General features: G+C 38.0%; 1 protein-coding gene across 2 annotated transcripts in view; it reads right to left on the bottom strand.

The window, feature by feature from the left end:
• Positions 1-3,800: 3,800 nt before the first annotated feature.
• The window catches only part of LOC134652890 (facilitated trehalose transporter Tret1-like), a 40,546-nt gene continuing 18,995 nt past the window's right edge, over positions 3,801-25,351 (bottom strand). The window contains exons 3-7 of one of the 2 annotated variants that reach the window (XM_063508082.1): positions 20,325-20,460; positions 11,301-11,509; positions 10,171-10,437; positions 6,092-6,313; positions 3,801-4,487 (exon numbers count right to left, since the gene is read on the bottom strand). In XM_063508082.1, the coding sequence (XP_063364152.1) occupies positions 3,957-4,487; positions 6,092-6,313; positions 10,171-10,437; positions 11,301-11,509; positions 20,325-20,460 (1,365 nt within the window). In that variant the 3' untranslated portion in view covers positions 3,801-3,956. The remainder of the gene's footprint in view (positions 4,488-6,091; positions 6,314-10,170; positions 10,438-11,300; positions 11,510-20,324; positions 20,461-25,351) is intronic. The other variant, XM_063508083.1, reaches the window with a different exon arrangement.

The following is a 25,351-nucleotide window of genomic DNA, read 5'->3' as shown; positions in this document are numbered from 1 at the left end:
CTTCCAGCAGTTATTTAGGATGTGAAAATCCACAAGAGAGACTTTTCAAGCGTGTGCCCGCGCGGCGTCTAAACCTGTACCAGCGGCTGCCGGGCCACGAGTGAAGTGAGGACACGTGTGTCACTTGTTCGTGAGCTTATATCGCCGAATGCTGGCAATAATTGAGGCTGTTAAGTGTTACACTCCACGGATAGTATAATAATAGTTTATCGGACTACTAGTGGGATTGCTACCAGCTGCTGGCAGACCGTAAGTGAAGTGAAGACATAAGTTAGTGTGTATATATTTACGAACACTGGTTCGGACGCTCGATACAGTTTGAATACATTTCACGGCTACGACTATACTGAGAAGACACTGTTATTGAGGTAGTAACACGAACGCAAACAGACGAAATATTTGAATGTTTCATTTCTTACGCATCACCGCGGTCGTGGACGCCTAAGATGACGCACGAATTTGACAAATTTAGACAGCTGAAACTACTATGCCTAGATCAAAAAATAAAGTAATTATGCCTAGATGTCTAACTGTGGAACAGCATTGTCAGTGATCTTCAGTTGTCAAACATTGTACTGTTGTATATTATGTGCTGCTACTAATAAATCCATACATCAATTGGAAAGTGACATTTGAATATCAGTCTTATTGGTACATGATAAAGTTTAAAGTAAGTTTATGTTCATAATCGACCGATGTACGGAGACTGCTGTATAGAAGAATAATAAACCAAACTGATGAGGATAACGTGCCCATAATACAAACTAAATATTTAACATTGAAATAAAAAAGCGGTATATTTTTTATAAAGTGTTTATTTATATCACAATTCGCCCTTCCACTGAATATGTTGTTTATAAGATTTTCGCCAAACGTACATCAATACTCTATACTAATACTCAACCGTTATGCATATTTCGGTTTAAATTTTAAATTTACAATTATATATATCACAATGATTATACCGACATAAACATGTTAGTCAGACCATGGTATGGTAGTCGATGTTTTAGTTTTTTTTGTCGATCAAAATAACTGGGACTACCGTAGACTTTTTTAACCTTGTGCACCCCAAGGACGGATAATAATTATAACCGCGCCCGACAACGTCTATGAGCGCAGACTTATCGACAATATAACTATTATTCCTTGCAAGTTTTATTCAATTTTTATTTAACGTGGAGTATAAAAGATCAAATGCATTCACAATCAACAAATATAGAATATATAAATATACATACAACATTAAACAGTTAAGCGACAATAGAGCAGCCTATATCATTAAATTGTTTAACAAACAACAATTCAGTTTAAATCACAGATAAAAAATCTCGCAATGAGGAAACGTAGTGCAGCACTGCACACGGCCTTCGGCGTCTCACTTTAAATTAAAAAAAAAACTAACGCTAAACATACATCGATGCTGGTATGTATAATTAATCGCACTGATTTCCTATACTATAGATGTTTGTGTGTAGGTATGTAGGGTCAGAAATCAGTGCAGCTGACTTTACATATGTACATCGTACAAGCTATACTTCCCTGATGAATTAATTTAGTTATTAACATTATACAGCTATTGAGAATATATTGTTGCGATAAACTCCCTTTGAATAGTTTGAATTACATAAGTACCGATGCAAATTAACCTTTTCGACGCCGTGTCAAACACAAGCTGTCATTCAGACGCAACGTCACCGAAGTGTCAAAACTGAAATTGAACTTTATGCATATGCACCTAGGTCTATGTTGCTCTGTGGTCTATGACCGATTAATACGTCTTTGGCGTTGAACCTGCGGTGCGTATATATTGGTCATTGGCGTCCAAAAGGTTAAGATTGCTTAGGGTGGTATCCCATCTGTCTAATTTCTTTGTCCAATGTGTATTACGTCACACATTTTGATTAATGAAAGAGTGAGACGCAATCACATTGGACAAATAAATTGTACCGGTGGAATACCACCCTTAGTGTCCCTTAGGTTCACTTAAAATGTTACCATTGTTTAAAATGGAATACATGTCAAAACAGTCCAATAAGTAACAAATATCATAAGCTTGAAATTTGAGACGTACCATAAAATTAACTACGTTATATCACAAAGCAGCGCATAATTTATTATTCGAGTTTTATTTACCTACATATTATAATATAAAAGGCAATATATCTCCCTTACGACCCGAGAGTCGTATTATATAAGATACCAATTAAAGTGGCTGCCATACTTTGTATATAAAACTAACAAGTGTTTGATAATATGATTATCAAAATATTTCTGTTTCATATAATATAAAAGTTAAAATGCATAATATTATACGAGGGCTGTTTGATAAGTACCCGTTTTCCAAATGTATTAATATCACGGGCCGAAAATATGTATACAATCATTTTAAGCCATTTTTCAGAGGTGGGAAAATTTAAAAAAAAAACAGCATTCTTTTGTTTTTTTCTCATTTGACAGCGATTCAGTGAAAGCGTGAACTTAAAATTGTGAAAATGGAGAAAGACCAGTATCGGTCTGTAATTAGATTCTTGTTTTTGGAAGGAAAAACATGTGATGAAATAAAAGTAAGAATGCAAGCGGTTTACCATGAATGTGCTCCTTCTATGACAACCGTCAGATACTGGTTTAACGAGTTTAAGCGGGGGAGAACAACCGTCTTTGATGAGGATCGCCCAGGCCGCCCAATTGAGGTGACTACAGACGATATGGTTAAGAAAATTGAAAATATCGTTTTAGCCGACCGCCGAATTGAACTTCGAGAAATCGTTGATGCTGTAAATGTTCCAATCGAGCGGGTACAAAACATATTAGAAGAAAAATTGGGTATGAAGACAGTATCGGCGAGGTGGGTGCCGCGTTTACTCACGGAGGAGCAAAAACGGAACCGACTGACTACTTCGGAGCAGTGTTTGGCCGTGTTCAAACGTAACCCGAAGGAGTTTCTGCGTCGTTTCGTGACCGTAGACGAAACGTGGGTCACCACTACCCCCCGGAAATGAAAGGGCAGTCGAAGCAGTGGATTTTACCGGGTGAACCTGCGCGAAAGATAGCAAAAATCGTTCCATCGGCTGGAAAGGTCATGGCGACCGTTTTTTGGGATTCGCAGGGTATTATACATATTGAGTTCTTAGAAAAGGGGAAAACGATAACAGGGCAGTACTATGCCAATTTATTGGATGAATTTGACGCTGGGTTGAAGGACAAACGACCCCATTTAAAAAATAAAAAAGTACTGTCTCATCACGACAACGCACCAGCTCATTCGTCTAGAGTTGTGATGGCTAAATTAACACAATTACGCTACGCCCTATTGCCTTACCCCCCGTATTCTCCAGATTTGACCCCATGCGATTTATTTTTGTTTCCCAACCTGCAAAAATGGCTCGGTGGTAAGCGATTTGGATCAAATGACGAAGTCATTGCCGCCACAGAGGCCTATTTTAATGACTTTCCGAAATCATACTTTTTGGATGGTTTATTGAAGCTTGAATATAGGTGGAACAAGTGTATAGAGTTAAAAGGAGACTATGAAGAAAAATAAATGCATATAAACAAAAACAACTGATTATTTTTTTTATAAACGGGTACTGATAAGTGAACAGCCCTCGTACCTACAAGTATCAGGAAGCCTATCTACTAATGTATGAACATACTATGCGGTAGACATTGTATGATGATATTTTAAAACCAGCATTCAGAGATCATCTTATAAGTAATAAAGTTTAGGACTTCATTAAATATATATTCAGTTACTTACTAATATCAAAATAAATATTAGGTGCCTTTGATACATATGTTTACATAATACATATGTTTGTGTGTCAATAAAAAATCGTGCTCCCAGTATACCTAGTTAAAATGCTTGTATAATAAATAAGTTATACATATTTTCATTGTCAGTGGTCCAAAGTTTCACTTAAGTACATTTCACACTACAATTATTCTACTGCAATTCAAACCTCTTGGTTATTCGCAGCTTTTTTCCTCGTCACCCACAAAAAGTTAGGTTTCTGATAATACTGTTCAATCTGCAACAGAGACTTGCCCTTCGTCTCTGGCAGTAAAAGGAATAGGGCTACAGTAGCGAGTGAGGATGACGCGCCGAAAAGCCCGAAGACACCCGTCATGCCAATCTTGTCTTTCATGACCGGGTAAAGTTTAGTGAATCCGAATAGGACTGCGTTGAAGAGACAGAATATGTAGCCGCCGCACAGGCCGCGTACTTTGGTAGGGAGGAGTTCGCCTATCATTAGGCCGGGGAGGAGGAAAAAGCCTAAGGTGTTGAAACCTACGTAGGACAGTATGAGGATCGGTGCGGCGTAGCCGTCGGTTCCCTGGGACAACACGTAGGTGAGGGAAAGGGTACATACGGCGGTGCCGATGCCCGAGATCATGACAAGCACGCGCCGGGTCAGGCGCATGAGCAGCGCGCACGCGACCACGGTGACGCAGAGGCGGACCAAGGCGCTCGCGTTGGCGGTCACCTGCGGAAAATAATTGGTTAAGGGGTTAAATTCCGGAGTCGGATAATCCCGAAAATAGTTTAAAAGCACTCAGATTCCGTTGTAATAAGAGAACTTTTTCGGAACCATCCGCCATTTTTTTTGGCTTTCGGAATTACCCTAATACACCTTAAGTAAAACATAATATCAAGTTTTGATCGGCAGTTCGAGATCGACAGGTGTGTACGGTGTAGCGGTTGAGACACCTGTAATAATATCTTATACGGACCAGCACTAGTAATGGTAATGTGGCGTTTTTTTTTGTTGTCCCAAACACTTTTTTTTTCAAATTTGGGATTTTTTATGTTATTTCTACTCAGAATCACGAGCTCTTTCTATCCTAATAGGAGAAAAAAAGTGTCCTAAGGTTTTTTTTCCATTCCGTCACCATTTTTCATAGACTTTGTATGGCGGTCGCGTAATGGAAAGATCGAAAAATGTATGGAAATTTTGGGACACTTTTTTCTCCTATTAGGATAGAAAGAGCTCGTGATTCTTAGTAGAAATAACATAACAATAATGAAGTTAGTTTAATATTTTGCTTTACACGCTGAAGCGAAGTGCGTCTAATTTTTGTTTTGCTCTTGTAACTTAAGATATTATTACTTGTACAGCTATAGAATAGATTTCGTGCCAATAATGGGGAACGCAAAACTGTTTATTTGACTATTTCTCTTTGACATTGCTGAAATTCCTAGCAATAAAAATATGTCGCAATATTTAAAATATTTTGCACTTCTTTATGCGTCAATCGCCGAGATTAACTTTTGATTAAATGATGAAAACATGTGCTAGACACGTTTGTGCTAGCTTACAACATCGATATCAGTTGATGTCTGCGTGACGCAAAACGTGAGAGTGACTTGATAATTTTAAAGGTCGCGATATGCCTCGATAAAGTATGATAACGGAACGTTTAGCTGACCCAAACATCTTTGGAATGCCATTGACATTGATACTACATGCAATTGCAGTAGCAGGGTATTTTATTTATATTTACTGGACAAGGCGTTGGTCCACGTCGGACGTAGTTCTTTATATTAAAAAAAGCGACGAATTAAGGAGGAAGGTACAACATTGCGCACTCTGCTCGCTTCGGCGTTTTTGACAAGGCCACAGAATAAATAATAGTACTAAGTAAAGAAGATTCCCTCTCTAACAAAACGCGTCTGTTACGATCACGACAGATATGACCGCTAGGTGGCTGAAGAGCCACATGCAGGCTTATGGCTAGCCACCAAAATTGGTGTGGGACGGATGTACATATGACCTTGTAGGTATTTGTTGCGACGCGACGAAATCGCGGAGTGAGCCACGCCTGACAAGGCCTTGTCTTTGTAATTTTCAACGTGCACCTATTAGTTCCACATTCCCGTGTTCAGTCAGTACTTAGTTCCATTAATAAAAACTATTTATGCGCGCGACGATAGTGTTTAATGTTGGCCGGAGCCCAGATTGTAAAAAACGCCATTTGCCAAATCAAAATGAAAGTCATCTAGTCTTGAATAATTCTACGGTTTAGACTCACTTGTTCAATGTTAGTATGTCTCACAACAGTTTAAATTCGATCATCTAGTCTTATTCACCTGAGGATCGAGCGCACCGCCCGAGTCCCTGACCATGTCCACCGCGTAGAATATGACCACATAGCTGCCGGACAGAATTTGCAGCATGTTGAACAAGTTGATCAGCAGCAATGGTTTCAGCACCGGCGCGCGGGTCACAGTCGCGAAGAATCGGATGCTGTGCTCTCCCCTCGCTTTTTCCTTCTCCCGAGCTGATATCAGCTCGTGGAGTTCGCGCTGAGCCTGAAAAAAAAAATGTTGTTAATTTACAGACTTAACCATGTTTAATTGGAACATAGTATTTGTTACAATTTATCCGATTTTAAAACAAAATAATAAAACTATTGTTTTGGACTTCACTGGCTTTTTAGGGTTCCGTAGTCAACACTAGGAACCCTTATAGTTTCGCCATGTGCGTCTGTCTGTCTGTCTGTCACAGTCTACACGTAAAGTGGGGGTGTATTATTGTGGTTTAACGTGGATTAACATCTGGTTCCGCTTTCGGTTCCGATAAAACCACATCCGTTACATCCCTGCTTTCTATACATCCCGTTTGCACTAATATGCGAGTGCGAGCGAGATGTATAGAAAGTAAATTACGTTCTCGACGGCGTTTATGTCAGTGACAAACTGATGGTTACCGTACAAGAGTTCGGTATAGCAACGCCAAACGCTAATCTAAATAAATACCTACCTACTTAAAAAGTACCTATTGCAATATTTTTCACCAAATTTTTAGTTAATATCATTTGACGAAAATCATAGCTGAAAAAACATGATTGAAATTCAATTTATCTTCTAGTTGTTACTGTTGATAGATTACCTATACTTATTACTTAACCATAACAGATTAGACTAATGCGTGGGTTGTTGTTTTGTAGGGGTTGCCATGGCAATTCGTTAATATCGTCTCTGAAAACCTAGAGTAGCAGGTGAACTAGGCAGGAATTAGGTAATAAAAAAAATCGAGTCTAAACATTCGCGCGCATGTAAACAGTAAATAGATAAGTGGAGTTTGATTAATAGACATGTTTTGAAACTGATCATATGAGCTAAATTGACTTTGATTCTACGATATAAATTACGAATAAATACCTTATATAAACAAGAAGTTAATAGGCATATTTATGTACAAGTTCTCAAAGATAGGGAACAACAGAGATCTCTGTGAATCATAAGCACTAGTGATTAAAACACAAGTGCGTTTCAGTTTACGTTCGAGAAACGAAACATCAATTGTGATTGTCGTGTTGTTGAGCTCATTACAACCATTTGTACCGGTTGATGGAATCACATGACAAACAATGGAATATTATGAACGTGCCTGATGAATTATGCAAGGTATTTTTACACGTGCCCGGAACGCCCGTCTTTCTAATGTGATATTTCACATTTGTTTGTGGAGAAAATGAGATCGGTAGTTCTTTTTCGGGGGATAAAATGAGGTTAATAATGATTCGTAAAATCAGTATGAATTGGGCGCCGGGGGCTCTAATCTTTAAATCCATCGTCGCTCGGCTACCAGCGCTGCTCTGGGTGCCTAGCCAACGTACCGATCGTTTATCTTCCGTAGCGTTATAGCAACCCCAAACACAATAAGGTTGCTTTGTTTTATAACAGACTTCCTATGGCCACCTATCTCCATCATCAGATCAGCTCGATGGTAGCATAAAATTACATTGTCACCCGGCTTACATAATATGTAGGTATGCAAATTTTCAGCTTCATCGGAAACCGGGAAGTGAGTCAAATTTAGCTTAAAAAAATAATTTGACTACAGACCCACAAACAGACAACGGGACAGGTGAAACTAAACTAGTAGTTCGCCTCGAACTGAGAACTCGCGGTTTGCCAAAAAGTTAGATCAATTGAATCTAGTCAGCAAAGGATCGAAAACCGCTTGCGATTTATTGCAAGGTCTGTGGAGCCCTTAACTGATAAATTTAAGTCACCATAGATTTTAAAATAGACGGTATCTGTGGTAGGTAAGCCGTAATCTTTCTTGTCAAATGTCAAATGCCTACCCATATGATATTTATTTTATTTTGTTCTTATAAATCTTGCCAATTATTTGAATATCGTAAATTAAAAAATCTATTCAAATAAGTTGACTAGAATAGCAAGACCCCCCACAAATAGCTTTTTGGCCTTCTAGGCCCTTCTAGCTCCATAACCCCTTGATCGAGCCTGCTCAAAATTTAATGACTAAAATATAATGCCTTCATCTACACGTTTGCCGAATTTCATTTAAATTAGACCAAATTTGCTTAAGTTATTGTGTATCAAACTATCCTCTGATAGTTCATCTTAAAAACATTGAAATGCCGGGACGTGCCACTAGCCTGCCGTGTGTTCCAAGTTGAATGTAAGAACTTCACTTCGCTTCGCTCGCTCGTTCGATAAAAGCTTGTAATAAATCTCACGCTAAATATAGAAATGAATTGACCTTAGCCATAAGGTAAATAAGTAAATATGTAGCTCGGTAGGTACCCGCTAAATAAGGATAACTGTTCAAATAAATTTAAATGCAAATTACATAAGTCACCTACATCATGTTGCTAAATCGTTATTGTAGATTTCAAACCTACCAACGGTAGAACCATTGTCTCGGGCCGTTACTTCTACAAATGCACGGGTACATTCGATTCGAAGTTAAAGGTCATTCTTTACATAGACCACATCGGTAGCGAATCCACATGAATATGTTAGTGCTAACGAGTATTTTATGTTGTAGTTGTATTAGCGATGTGACGAGTCCACTTTTTTTCAATTCGAATCATTCGAATTGATTCGGCCGCTGATTCGAATTCAAAATCGAGTTGACTCGACTCGACGATTCGCGTGGTTCGCGACAAGGTCACAGGCACAAGCGCGGAGCGAGTTGAGACGGCGAGTTACGCGGCAGTTGTTGTAAAAAGAACCTTCAGGGCACGGAATTAAGGTTTATTTTTGAATGGCCATACTAGCAGTGAACTCGAGTTGGGATACTTGGAATGGCGAATCAAGCGGCAGTTGTTGTAAAATGAACCTTCGGGTCACGGAATTAAGGTTTATTTTTGAATGGTCATAGTACCAACTCGAGTTGAGACGGCGAATCGAGCGGCAGTTGTTGTAAAAAGAGCCTTCGGGCTACAGTATTAAGGTTTATTTTTGAATGGCCTTAGTAGCAGTGTGATAGCGTTGACTCGGCTCGGCGAGTTGTTCGCCGAGTTAGCTAGTGGTCGAGTTGATTCGAATTGCCCATAGTCTTGATTCGAATTAACTCATCTGTAGGCTGATTCGAATTATTCGAATCAGATAACTCGACTCGCCCATCGCTGAGTTGTATTAGGTTCTTTCATAGAAGTTTATCATTGTAAAGTTTTTACGTCCTTGTAGATGTAGATTGTCAGTAAACACCTTTTGTACCCTAGATAACTTAATTTAAAGGGTTATTTTTGTAATGGTTTTCTTTGGTGATGCAATAAAGAAAATTGAAGTGCTTACTTTCACTAAGGGAGTATTATACCTAATTGTCTGAACTCCATTTGCCTTATTGACTACCTCTACAAAATAAAATATTATACCTTTTATAGAAAGGAACAATTTGTAGGTACAATGTGAGGAAGTTAGATCAATAGGTACTTACAATGTCAAAGCGATAAAGTGTGGTTGAAAGGATATTAACTAACAAGTAACACAACACTACACATAACGATGCAACTATTGTTAGTATTGCAGTTAAATCATTCCTTTAGAACCTTTTTAAAAGGATAAACAAAGCATTAGTATAATGTAGTGGTCGCTTTATTTGAAACCGCAATACCATAAACAAGTTAGCTGCGCATATTTTTAAGTTACGAGCCAACATAAAGCAGATTAATATTTTAGTTCGGAAAAATCACTCAATCGGAACCTACTTCTTTTGTTTTGTCTAATTTCTACTTTTAAGAACAATTGGCACGTTTTCGTAGATTGAAATTACTGAATACTAGGTGATCTCTTGTGTTGGACGCTAAGATGTTTTGAATAAGTATTGAAACAACAATTAAGTAAATAAGTGAGCTTTTAGTTAGTTGTTAGTTGAGTTTCAGAATGAAATGTTTCCAAAAAGGACTTACAATATCAGGATCACCGCGCAGGCGAGCCATCGCAGCCATGGCATCGTGGAACCGGCCCTGCCTGGCCAGCCACGTAGGGCTCTCGGGTGAAAAGCAGAGCGCCACAACCGCTAACCCTGGGAGCACTATTGACAGCAGAGCGACGGACCGCCATGGCAGTACCCCGCCCAGGGCATAAACGTAGAGAACGCCCAAGGAATACGCCACGAACGGCGCTCCGATCAGCAGGCCTCGCAGCCGCGGTTCGGCTATTTCGCCCAAGTAAACCTGAGGACAATGAAGGCAATGTATAAGTTTCTTTTCGCTGTTGAGTTGTCATAAATTTGACGTGGGCTCCGTAAGAGAAGAGCTACCTAAAACTGTTTCTAAACAAGGACATAGAGAAATATAATAAGACAAGAGTGCTCACTCCATACATCAGTTAGACTATTAATTTCAGTGTCTACATCTAGCATCGAGTAGCGGAACTATCAGTACTGCTACTTGACAATAGATGTAGCACCGACCGGAACGTCTTATGCTATTGAGATAAGACTTTCCGGTCGGTGCTACCTCTATTGTCAAGTAGCAGTACTGATAGTTCCGCTACTCGATGCTAGATGCTAATAGTCTTTTTGGTACTAAAACTGATGTATGGAGTGAGCAATCTATGTATTTTTTTTCTCTATGACAAGGATAAGCATTTAATGTATCTATTTTTAATAACCTATTCTGTTAACCCCAAACTCGAAATCAAAGAACATCCTGTTGAAAACCTGCATGCCGTTGCGAATGGACCGTATGCGGGTAGATTTCTGAAGCGTTAGCTTACGACTCGTAAGCTACTATAAAATGCATCTTACCTGTGAAGCCGCCACTGACACCAACAGCGAAGCCACAGAGTACTCTGCCGAACAGCAGCATGCCGTTGTATATGGACATGCCTATGATGATAGTAGAGCCTGTAACGTTACGGCGTATGAACCTATAATAAAGGAAATCTTACCTGTGAAGGCGCTGCCATGACTCCAACAGCGAAACCACAGAGAACTCTGCCGAACAGCAGCATGCCGTTGTATATGGACATGCCTATGATGATAGTAGAGCCTGTAACGTTACGGCGTATGAACCTATAATAAAGGAAATCTTACCTGTGAAGGCGCTGCCATGACTCCAACAGCGAAACCACAGAGAACTCTGCCGAACAGCAGCATGCCGTTGTGTATGGACGTGCCTATGATGATCCACCCTATGATGAGGGGTAGCGTGCAGCTTTGTAGCGTGCGCTTCCGGCCGATGAACTCCATTATGGGGCCGGAGACCATTGAACCAAGGGGCGTGGCGGCTGAGTGAATGCTGGCTGCAAAAAAAATATGTTTAGAGAATAAAGGCTTTCACTTGGAATTTTAAACAAAACCTGTGACAATACCTACTGCAAACATATTATTTAAGCGAGTTAAGAGTTCGTTTAGCGGCGCGGTATTAGTGCAGTTATTACAATCACGTCACGACAACGGCGCCGACTTCAACTTCTCTATGTAAGGATAGCCTTTTGCTTACGAAAGCTTTTAAGTACCTCTTTTTACCCGCTTATTATGATTTTAGCGGTTTATTCTGTAAGCATATGTTTGTGTCTTGTGTTTCACCGTGGCTTCAAAACAATCAAAACTATAGAGCCGATTTGGCGATCTAAAACTCGGGGGTGACGATGATGATGAGAAATGATAATTAAGTTCTTTGGTTTCCGTAGTCATTAGGTATTACTGTTTACTATTAAAGTCAATTTTTTTATTCGGTAGACTAAAATGACATTTCATAGTATGAAATGACATTTTATGTTCATACTATGAAATGTCATTTTAGTCTACCGAATAAAAAAATTGACTTTAGTATTACCTAAGATTACTGATAATCAGTTTTAGGACTGATTCACCGTACGAGTGTCGCTTATGTACCTAATACCTACTTATTCTATGCTACCAATTTATTTCAAATTCGGTGTACCTATAGGTACAAAATGGTCGGGAGCTGGACGATGATGTAGTTTGCCATTGTAGGCAAAGAACGCCATCCTTTTACCTTTGTCAACTAATGCACGGCCATATCCGGAGCGGTAAATGGTGGAATCCATCCGTACAAATGAGAACGCGGTCTAGGTACATCATAGGTAAATGCTAACTAATCACGAGACGACTCGTGTAGCCATAACTTAAATGACACAATTATCATGTCAAAGAATAATTTTAATTTAATCGTTTAATTATGCGAGGAGTAAATGGTTTCAGCTTCTTTTAAATGTCACCATTAATCATTTAATAGGTTTTTTCTATAAAATAGACTCTGAGCTAATGTCGTAATATGGTGTAATTTACACGCGTTCTATCTCTAGAGGAACAAACATACATTCGTATAGTGATAAAAACTTTTTCCTTCTTTGCGTAGCGTTGTCGGGTAATAAATATGCATTATGCCTATTTAATATCTATCTGATTCAAAGTTTAAGTTCACTCCATCCATGGCATAAGTTGGTCTCTAATGATTTCGGTTTTCAGGAACTCATAATTTTGTTACTAAGCGTTGTTATATTACAAATATTATTATAGTATTGGCGCGAGCGAGACGCACGAGCGACTGACATCATTTAGATATCATTTTGATGTCACAATGTAAGTTTGAATTGGCCCCTAGAATGCATAACCTATTGTTATACAAGCTTTAAAATTTAATTCCTAACTGACTGCTTCGAACAGGCGTGCGAATTTATGCTACCCATAGTAAGTGATTCGGTATTTCATCTCTCTTATGTCATCGAAAAAAGGTGAATACGTGTATTCTGGACCAGAATACCAAAGTTTCTGGTACCTATTAACTATGACTGTAAAAGTATACACAGATATAAATAGCAGACCAGTATAAAAACGAGATGATTCGGGAATAAGTAGGTACTTGTTGTTTGCCAATTTTTTAGGGTTCTGTACCCAAAGGGTAAAATCGGGACCCTATTACTAAGACTCCGCTGTCCGTCCGTCCGTCCGTCCGTCTGTCACCAGGCTGTATCTCACGAACCGTGATAGCTAGACAGTTGAAATTTTCACAGATGATGTATTTCTGTTGCCGCTATAACAACAAATACTAAAAACAGAATAAAATAAAGATTTAAGTGGGGCTCCCATACAACAAACGTGATTTTTGACCGAAGTTAAGGGCCTACTGCAGCCGCGTCTGGCGCTTCGTAAACCACGCCCGCTAGTTCTTCCCTCCCCGCTAACACGCACACATGGAAACGCTTCGCGCCGCACGTGAAGTTTGTGTGACCTTTTAGCACCATCTAACGTTACAGAAGTTAACTACCATTATACGTGGTCGCTGCGGTCGGCCAGAAACTTAAATTCGGAAAAAATTGAAACAGATGGCGTTGTTACTTGTTCATAATAGCAAACAATAAAATAATTAATTCATAAACCTGCATATTTATTGTTGTTTTGGAAGATGTTAACATCATAGAAGCAGCAGCGTATATAGCATATAAGTTAAGAGTATTGATAATAAGAAAATAGCACAAGAACAGAAAAGAGATTATTTTTGATAAAATATGATGAAAACAGATTTACTTGATTACGCTCACCTGACTTTGCGGTCACTAAATGCAAATTTCAACCTTATTGTTATGGGGTTACAATAACCCTGGGGTTGCAGGCGTCCATGGTCGTTATTATTATAAATGCTTTGGTTGAAATGCTTTTTATTAACCCTCGAATTTTTCATAGGTACAGTCACCTGCAATAATATGTTACTCTTCGACGGCCGCAAAAATATGTGACACGCTCTTATGGCTCTACAAATAAGATCTAACATGATCTACCGCAAAACGGCCTTCGGTGTGTAACATATTATTGCAGCTGCCTGTACTCGTATTCATTGTTGTATAGGTAGGTATTAATATCTTTTATCCGATCGATTTGCATTTATTTGAAATAAATCACAGTGTTTAGTAATTATATGTTTTATTGAATAAGAGATTATTTAGGTATGTAAGGAATACAGGGTGCCTTTTTGAAACACTCATTTTTAGGGTTCCGTAGCCAAATGGCAAAAAACGGAACCCTTATAGATTCGTCATGTCTGTCTGTCTGTCTGTCCGTCTGTCCGTCCGTATGTCACAGTCACTTTTTTCCGAAACTATAAGAACTATACTGTTGAAACTTGGTAAGTAGATGTATTCTGTGAACCGCATTATATTTTCACACAAAAATAGAAAAAAAAATGGGGTATCTATGGATAGGTCTTCAAAAATGATATTGAGGTTTCTAACATAATTTTTTTCTAAACTGAATAGTTTGCGCGAGAGACACTTCCAAAGTGGTAAAATGTGTGTGTCCCCCCCCCCTGTAACTTCTAAAATAAGAGAATGATAAAACTAAAAAAAATATATGATGTACATTACCATGCAAACTTCCACCGAAAATTGGTTTGAACAAGATCTAGTAAGTAGTTTTTTTTTAATACGTCATAAATCCCCTAAATACGGAACCCTTCATGGGCGAGTCCGACTCGCACTTGGCCGCTTTTTCTGGATAATTTTGAATTTCAATTGTCAGGGGTGCCTACATTATTTTTTAATACATTTTACAACGACAACAAACAAAAGTTCAAATTCGCCGTATTTTTATTACCCGGGTCGATCGCAACAAAATAGAAAATCATGTTTTTCAAATCTAAGCGTTATTGTAATTTATCTCAAATAACCAAAAAGTCAATCTGACTAGAACTTAAAAACGAACTGAATTATTTTAATATGTCGATTTTTCTTGGTGACCCAGGAGAATTTTTTTTTATCCCATACAAAAAGAGCGTATCCCAATCGCGTATCGGTTTTGGTTTTTACTTATAAGTGTGAAAAATATATTCTACCATATACGAAGGATGTGTGTTTTATCATGTTTTATATGTCTTTTTGTACAATAAAGTGTTTTACTGCTACTAATATATCATATTAACGATTAACTAAAAAGGTATTTACATCTAATTTAACTGGTAAATTATTACAGTCCGCTAAAATTAATATATATTCAAAAAAATATTTGTTAATATGTCCCAAAATCATGGCTCATTTTTTAAGTCTCCTGACTTACCAAACATATCGCAACGAAGGCAAGGGTACAACGCGGCATCGTGAACCTAATAACGTAACGTTTCAGTTACTTTTTTAGTCGCCGACCATTTTATCCGGGGTACGAAAAGAGGTATTAGATCTATCCTGGGTCTAATATGTTATAAAAACATAGTTTTTTGAAAAATGTTCGTAGGTAGTACACAAAATTTACATTTTCTTTTAAATGTGATTTGGGTCATCGTTCTCCCTGGTGACTTTTCTGGTGACCCAAGAGACATCAATTTTATTATGACTCAGGAGACTTTTTTTCTATGCACTTTGATTTTTTTGATGCGCTAATTTTGTAATCTAAAATAACTTTAAACTGCTGATATACTTATATCACTTTGCTGATGAGTGGAAGTGGAATTTAAACTTAATTTATTGTTCTCTCCCTTGACATTTTGGCATACATTTGACATGCTGCAGTGCACTCCTAACGTTAATAAAGACATAATTTTTAGAAAAAGCTTTAGGAAAACTCACTCTTGAGCTTAAAACGATTAAGTCCTTATCATATTATGTTAGATTTTTAGTACAGACCCCAAATCAGTGAAAATGTGTCTTAGCCAACTAAATTTGTCTCTGGGAAAAGTACGATATCCCTAAAAATTGTACGTACATTTCGCATTTTTCTGAAGGAACGGAATTCATAAATTGGGTTATTATTATTTTTTCAGATTATTTGATTGCATTGACATATCACCAAGATAGATAGAACATTTAAGTTACCAGAAGAAAAGCATTTGTGTTCTTTAATAGTGTGGAAAAAGTAGGTTCGATTCCCGGGCGCGATTAAGCGAATTTAAAAAAAAACAACGTGTTGCATTCCGGGAGTGCCGACAGAAGTGAAAACTCAATGACTAGTCCAAAATGTCTGCAGCACTATGTATAATTGACCCATCCTCCTTTCTATTGAAAACTTTTGGTTCCGAAATTGCTGGTCAGTGAGCTTGTTTAAAATTCGAAAATCAAATTTATTAATTATAATAATTTATTTATTTGGTCATGATATTTTGAGTTTTATTCACCAGTACTAGAGTTCACTTTTATTAGCGATTTCATCAAGATGTAGCTTTATTGAATTATATTTGAGTGATATAAAGTTATAATACTGTGAGATCCTCGTATTTCAGCCCGTACAAGATTATAACCTTTTTCATGTAATGTCATTGAGTTTTTCTTTATTGATTTAAATGCCATCTAAACCTTACGGTCACATGATCGCCTTACGCTGTCTCGAGTTTATCATTTTTTCCCCACCTCATAAAGTGCCTAGCGCCGCTAAAGAAGTTTTCACTTCAAAAATCTTTGAATGCAGTTGTTTCTTTAAAAAACAATAATGTTTCATTTAAGTAAAATGAGCAAACTTAAGGTTTTAAGGCACTTTCCCTCCAGGGCCCATAATTTTTTTCCACCCGGTAGTAGACAACTATTTTTTTCGACTAAATGAAGTTTTATTAGATAAATCGTTGATCACATGGTTCGTTTCACACATCACATCAAATCGTTTGTCATCACAATCAAAATTTGTCAAAAGTAATGAAATTTATGCCAAAAAAACATAAATAAAACATATAAATTCAACACATTTTTTTAATAAAAATCTTTCTCGATGATATAAAAAAGAACATCGACAAATTATGTTCAAAGAATTAATATCAAAACAGATGTCATAATTAGGATTGGCTACTTTAAGAAAGGGACAGAGAGATTTAATCCTCTCGCTCTGCACGTTTTTCTCATTCCTCCTTGTCAAGCCAAAATAAACTATAAAATGATAGTAACACAGTACATTGTAATATTCACTTTTTCCACGGTATCATGTCATTGTAAATTACTTATGTGAAATTGTAGTGGCGTGCGACTTTCAAACCGGAGGTCACGGGTTCGAACCCCGGCCCGTGCAAGTGAGTTTTTGTAAGTAGAGACCTTTTTTAGTGGTACTTAAATATAATAACTTTTCGTATTATTGAAATAAAATATTTTATTCAAACAAACTTAATAATATAATAATTAAAACGAGTAATATCAATTAGTTTTTAATATTTATTCAATTATTTTAAATTATTTGAGCATGAAACATACTAGATTTATTTTTATCATTACAATAGAAAAAAAGCAAAAAATATATTCTTATAGATATTTTATTTTCAAACAAAAATAAAGCAAAAAGTTACGGTTAGATTCTGATGGCTAAATACCAAACAGCTACCGATACATTTCAATATCTGTCGAAATTTCCTAACCCGTTGTAACTGACAAAGAGTATAGATTTCGACGTAGCATGACGTAGCTAAGCAAACACGCACACATGCGTAACGTATAGGCCTGTAAGAAGGCACCATCATAGGTTTACCTCCGATTCCGTTACTACTCAATGGAGTTACGACTCAACGTTTATTGGATATTAAAATTTTACGTAATTCGGAGCGCTGCGCGAAGTGACATAGGTCTTACCTCTTTGAGGCACGACGGCCATCTAACATTACTGGCATAAAGGATGCATTTATGACTTTGACGCATGACAGAAAGAGAAACGGAACTGCGTAAAATGGGCGTTTGCTGTTGAATTCATAAAATCAAAAATCGATAATAAATCCATCGGTAAAGGATAATAAGTTAATATTTAGTTCTTTGAAAGTTAAGACGAGATGAAAACCTTTGCTGTAAGGTGGGTTGTGCTGGATATGGATGTGTTTTCTAGTTGCACGAAGCTAAAACCGAAAAATGAACACGTAAGTTTGGATTTATTTTCTATCGAGAAAATTTTAAGCATTCGTGTTTCGACTACTACGAAATGTCTTATCATATAGTCAAGAAACATATATCCGAAAATCACTACTGTTTGTTTCCGGGGCTAGCCACTGCCACCTTTCTAAGATCCTGTTATTTTTCGATGCACGGCCTTAAGCAACGTCGGGCGGGGTCAGTACTTGGATGGGTGACCGTTTTTTTGCTTGTTTTGCTCTATTTTTTGTTGATGGTGCGGAACCCTCCATGCGCGAGTCCGACTCGCACTTGGCCGGTTTTTTCTAAACACTGACGTAATCCGTTAGGTAGACATTTTACGATTTTTTGCAGTGTCATCGTGCGATGGCGCGACGGAGTTCTTTAACCACAGCACAGTTGTTAATAGCACAGATGATATATTAGGTAGGTAGGTATACTTAAATACGAAACTGTCATACCAACTCATTTAATTTATAAATATCTGGGTGACCGAGCTTCGCTCGGAAAACATATAAAAACTCGAAAATGCGCGTTTTTCCAGAGATAAGACCTAGCTAGATCGATTTTTCGCCCCCGAAAACCCCCGCATAGCAAATTTCATCGAAATCGTTAGAGCCGTTTCCGAGATTCCCGAAATATATATATAAATAAACAAGAATTGCTCGTTTAAAGGTATTAGATTGGGTTAGTTTAGCGTATCGCAAGTGTTTAATTTTTTAGGGTTCCGTACCCAAAGGGTATAAAAAACGGGACCCTATTTCTAAGACTTCGCTGTCCGTCCGTCCGTCTGTCACCAGGCTGTATCTCATGAACCGCGATAGCTAGACAGTTGAAATTTTCACTAATGATGTCTCTGTTGCCGCTATAACAACAAATACTAAAAATAAAATAAATATTTAAGGGGGGCTCCCATACAACAAACACGATTTTTGGCTCCATTTTTTTTGTTGATGGTGCGGAGCCCTCCGTGCGCGAGTCCGACTCGCACTTGGCCGGTTTTTTAACATACAGGACAATTCGAACTTGGACTGCTATCAGACTGATCGTGCATTTCGCTCGTACTTATGTAAGATGTATTTCCTGTGAAATTTAAATGTTTCTAATAAACCTGCTAATATCTATTCATCATCTTCATCTTCCTCGCGTTGTCCCGGCATTTTGCCATAGCTCATGGGGGCCTGGGGTCCGCTTGGCAACTAATCCCAGGAATTGGCGTAGGCACATTGGTGTTAAGAAAGCGACGCCATCTGAGCTTCCTACCCAGAGGCTGAACTAGGCCTTATTGGGATTAGTCCGGTTTCCTCACGATGTTTCCTTCGCCGAAAAGCGATTGGTAAATGTCAAATGATATTTCGTACATAAGTTCCGAAAAACTCGTCTATTGCATCCCAAAAACTTCCAAAATGCGAAAATAAATGTGGTGGACGCGTGAAACCCGAGTAATAACGGCTCAGCCCATCTAAAAAACGCGCTGCCTGTGGTGACTGACTATACTGAGAGATAAATCTTCGTACTATTTTCTCATAATTAATCTTATCAAATATTAGTAGACAAAATCACACAGATAAATCAGATCACCGATAAGATTATCAGCTTATTGCTTAATCCTGTTACCGCAACTGTAATGCGCTAGAATAATCTGATGTTATTACGTAATACAAGTAGATATTCTAATCACGTACCTATAGATCGCCTATAACACGGGATTAAATTAGTTTGTTGAGAAAGATACGAGTATGTATAACAGCTTCAACTAACTGCTAATTCAGCGGTGTCACTCACGAATTCGAGAGTACTGTACTGCCCCCATTCTAATTGCCCGTAAGGCCCGTCTTTAGATATATGTCAATGAGTTTGGCCCCTTTTGGACGCAGATCGAGAATGACGCTTACGCTTATTATTGTAGATTGTAGGTCTGTGGGTTTGGAACAACTATACAAATACATAACTATGATACGGCTATTATCCGCGGTCGGTAATCTGCGGTCACAGCGGCCGCCAGTGTTTACATATTTATCTATCTTATATACATTTTAGATGAGTAGTCGTTCACATTGCCGAACATAAAGCCTGTCTATAAGGTACAAGGTCGTACCGTCCAGAGCCATGTAAGAACCAGTTAGCAGCAGTAGGTAGTCGAGAAGCGGGTAAATAAATAGGGTAAAATATAAATCAAAATTATCAACGCGATCTCATTCCCTTAACAATACAGTTGTGCTCATATTATTTTCAACATCTCGCCCATCTAACAAATTCTGCTTTCGACTGCAACATCTGTATTCATGCTTACCGATCCACGATCCCATATCTTCGTCTATCCTCATGTTGGAAGTCTCGTTCCTGAGCTGCGGGAGCGCGACGGCGGAGAAGCCGATGGGATGTCCCGCCCCCGCGGCCAGAATTAAAACGGCGCACGTCACGAGGCACTGCAACAAACAAACACGTTTAACCCAACGAAAGACTTAGTAACACACGTGTGATATTAACTGAATTTGGCTTGTAGCGACTCAGTATCACATGTGTGTTAGAGCAATATGCGTCAAATTGCATCACTTTGTTGTATGTTCGGTCAACAGTGGCTCTGTGAGCTGTAGATATCGCGAATCGGAATCGCGAACCCACAAGGCTCCACCGTTTTTAAAATAATCCCAAAACCAAATCGACAAAAAATGCATATTATTATAGCGAGGGCAGGGACGCGACACGAAAGTTTTTATCGGGAACGAAATTTTCTATTTTCAACGTATGTGATTGCTTGTTAAATTTTCCGGGAACTTATCCAACTTTTTGGAAACTTTATTAGAAAAGTAGAAACATAGATTTTTAAAACTACATTACTACAGGCGGATTGCACATAATAAAAAACAGATAACGAATATCCTTAAAATTACGTAAGGTACCTGTACCTAAAATAAATGTCGCTTTCTCCTTGATAAAGTTGCTTAGCTGGTTTAGTGGTTACTAAAAGTTGTCACGATCCATGATTGATTGATTGAATAAATTACGACATGTTTTGCAATATGGCAATATGTATGTACCCTCCAATTGAGGGGGGATTTAAATCTTCTCGGGGCAGAGGTGTAGGGTTGGAGCCGGTCTACCTAGCTTTATTTGACGTTCATAAGCGCATTGTAATTATGCCTACTTGAATAAACTATCTTTTATCTTTATCTTATCTTTATCTTTACACCTATACTTGAGCTGGCAAAATATTTGACGAAAAGTAGGTACCTAAATTAGATCATGAACTTACTTCGTGGTTTGTACATTTGTAGCAAGCGCGGAGAGACACAACTAGCGAAAAGGTATGACCATAATATCTTTTTTAAAAAAAGGGAACCGCCTTCAAAAAACCAACCCACTGAAAAGTACAAAATAATTTTTATATGGCACCCCTTTACGTGTCCAGTCCCTATCCCACGGCGTAAAGCAATTTTTTGCCAAAAAGTAATTAATACCTAATAATAAGAAAATTAATAATCATCCGGGTAATTACTTACTTTTTGAAGTCGGTGCCAAACCAAAATTTTTGAGAACCGATATTTTATACAACGAAGAACGCTGCACTTACTTGCATTATAAATACATACTTAGTTTACTCATTAATTTAGTTCTTGTAGGTTAAGTACTACGTACTCGTATTGTTTTTCTGATTGGTAGTAAAGACTGTTTTTGTTGGTTTGGCACCGCCTTCAAAAACTAAGTAATTACCCGGATGATTATTAATTTTCTTATTATTAGGTATTAATTACTTTTTGGCAAAAAATTGCTTTACGCCGTGGGATAGGGACTGGACACGTAAAGGGGTGCCATATAAAAATTATTTTGTACTTTTCAGTGGGTTGGTTTTTTGAAGGCGGTTCCCTTTTTTTAAAAAAGATATTATATTAAGTTATTTTATTTTGGTTTTATTTTTGTTTATTTTTAATTTTTTAATTATTTTTTATTTATTTTATTTTATTTATTACTTTTTAGTGATAGGTAGGTACTTCATTTATTTTAGGTTTTGGGCTAAAATACTAGTTTGTTAGGCTCTCTATTTAGTCTACTAATGTTGGTGATGGCCTAGCATGGCCACCTACCGGGTCCAATGGGTTTTCAAACCATCCATGTACTGTACACTAAAACCTTCTCCAGAATGTAACAAACACTTTTCTGAAAACCGCATCCAAATCGGTTCAGCCAAACGCGAGATAATCACGAACAAACATACACACATACATACGTACATACATACGGGTCAAACTGAGAACGTCCTTTTTTTAAAGGCAGTTAGAAAAAAGTTCATCGACCCACCTAGTGGACCTCTGCATCATAGGCAAACGACGACAAGTCGGTTAACCAAAACAAAGTGTGCCTATGTTGCACCAAACCTAAGTTCCACAAGGTACAGCAAGGGTTTAGCATCAGCTCTATCTTGGGTACTGCTCTCCCAAGTGCTCATCAAGATGTGACAGATTACCAAAATAGCGTGGGCCTATGTTGCACCAAACCTGAGTTCCACTAGGTACAGCAAGGGTTCAGCATCAGCTCCATCTTGGGTACTGCTCTCCCAAGTGCTCATCAAGATGTGATGGATGGCCAAAATAGCGTTGGCCTATGTTGCACCAAACCTGAGTTCCACTAAGTACAGCAAGGGTTCAGCATCAGTTCTATCTTGGGTACTGCTCCCCCAAGTGCTCATCAAGATGTGACGGATGACCAAAATAGCGTGGGCCTATGTTGCACCAAACTTGAGTTCCACTAGGTACAGCCAGGGTGAACCCTGCCAGCCAGGGTGGTTTTGTGCATCAGCTCTATCTTGGGTACTGCTCTCCCAAGTGCTCATCAAAATGTGACGGATAGCCAAAATAGTGTTGGCCTATGTTGCACCAAACCTGAGTTCCACTAGGTACAGCCAGGGTTCAGCATCAGCTCTATCTTGGATACTGCTCTCCCAAGTGCTCATCAAGATGAGACGGATGACCAAAACAGCGTGGGCCTATGTTGCACCAAACCTGAGTTCCACTAGGTACATCCCGAGTTCCACTAGGTACATCCAGGGTTCAGCATCAGCCCTATCTTGGGTACTGCTCTTCCAAGTGCTCATCAAGGCGTGTCGGATGACCAAAACAGCGTGAGCCTATGTTGCACCAAACCTGAGTTCCACTAGGTACAGCCAGGGTTCAGCATCAGCTCAGATCTATGTATACTAAAACCTTCTCCAGAATGTAAGAAACACTTTTCTGAAAACCGCATCAAAATCGGTTCAGCCAAACGCGAGATAATCGCGAACAAATATACATACATACATACATACATACATACATACATACATACATACATACATACATACATACATACATACGGGTCAAACTGAGAACCTCCTTTTTTTTTGAAGGCGGTTAAAAATTTAAGTGAATAAGGCTTATTTCTTAGATACTAAAAACCGGCTTGATAACTAATTTTACATAACAATAAAATTGCACTGTTACTAAATCGTGGGCAAATGTATTGCAGACTAAAGAACAACTTTTAGATATCTATATTAAGTATAGCTGTAATTAGACTCGGCTGCATGTACTGTACCTTACTCGTTGTAAGTCTTTGTTAGTCAGACACGAGGAAGCAATCTAGTTAATTGGGATCAAATGGTGTTTGCCAACTGTTTGCCTTGTGTGCTTAGCCATGCCTTTAACACGGGCACACACGGGTTAAGACAGGGGAAACGTTTAACACTAATGATTTGATGAAAGAAGTGTGAAGATGAAGATACACAATCAAAGAGCGTCTTGAACCTAACATGGCTGTACATGGCTGTACCTACTTTACAATCTCACCGTACTGTACTTATGTCATGTCATGTGACTTAATGCTGACATGCTCGTATTCGTCTTTATTTTGGACGTGAGCTGCAATAATGAGTTTCGGGTCTAGTGCAGGGTTTTAAGTGGGTGGCAAACCGCCATTTGCAATCTTATTTGTGTTTGTGGTTCTTCTAGTTTCCCAAAAATGAACGCGGCCTGAGAGGATAATCAAAAAGTGTAAAATTTAAATATGACGTAGAAGAGGTAGGTACTAAATATTGGTACCTATATTTGCTGCTAAATTCGTCATTAACCTTACTAATGTTTAATTAGTAGTAAGTACATTGTTTGTAAACAATAACAACAATTTGATTAATCAGAAATTGTTATAATTAACGGCCAACTAGAATTAAAATGGAATTTTTTTAAGAGACAATAAACGGCAAGACGATCGAAGGTCAGTGTCAGGTGGCAGAAGGACGCTTTCGTAAAACCTAGTGTCTTAAGTTTCTTGCTAATTTCTGGGATTGGTTGCTAAGCGGACTCTAGGCTACCATGAGCCGTAGTACAAAAAGCCGCGACAACGCCAGGAAGATGAGGAAACGGTTTCATATCAAATTCTGCCCATAGAGAAATTTTCGGTGACAAGTTTATTTTCAAAAATGCGTGTGGTTTTTACCTTTATGTAAATAACCTTAGAATATGTAGTTTAAAGAAGTAGGTATTTTCCTCGTGGTGTGATTTGTTCTATCGATGAAACATAAATTGACCCGGACCTATCTAATATTTTTATGAGTTTAAATGTATATTGATTTCTGATTGAAGAAGGTGCAAGTAGGCACTTAGTTATGGTTGTTTGTTACAATTGAGATGATTGGTACAAGTAGCTGGAACGAAGTGAAACGTAGATTTTAATGATTTATTCCATCTCAAATAATACTCGTAAGCCTGGGCCTAGTTAATGTGACACATCACACATGTACGAGTAAGTCATATACAGGCTATGATTGCTGTATAAATAAATTGTAGATTATTGAAAAGCTACTAGTTAAACTTAAATAAATTGCCACGAACTCGTAACGGCGGGGGGATAATGTTAATATTATTTTTAAATTTAAATCTGAAATAAATTATTTGAATTTGAATAAGAGGTAGACACACAATTGCGCGGTTGATCCGTTTTATTCACTTCGGAGAGTATTTTAAGGCTATGGGTTGAAAAAACACCATGTGTTTTTAAAGTACACTGAGAAAAAGTTATATCCTATTAATGTAATAATTTTTAATAGCTCTGCGAGAAAATGGCCGCGGACCATTGTTTGATTATGCGAGCAATAAAAACGTGACGGAAGTTTATAGGTTTTTTAATGGCTTAGCTTTGCTTTTTTCCTCTTGTCATATTTTTTTATTTAGCATAGGATAAACAGGTTTGAAATGATGTTAGGGCAGATTAAACTAGAAGCATTAAAAATGGCAAGATTTTCCCTTTGAAAGCTTTTCCGACCTTCGATCAGTTTTAGGTTTTATTTTA

This window comes from Cydia amplana, chromosome 12, assembly GCF_948474715.1.
Source record: "Cydia amplana chromosome 12, ilCydAmpl1.1, whole genome shotgun sequence".
Taxonomy (NCBI): Eukaryota; Metazoa; Arthropoda; class Insecta; order Lepidoptera; family Tortricidae; genus Cydia; species Cydia amplana.
This window is presented reverse-complemented; position numbering and strand designations above follow the sequence as displayed.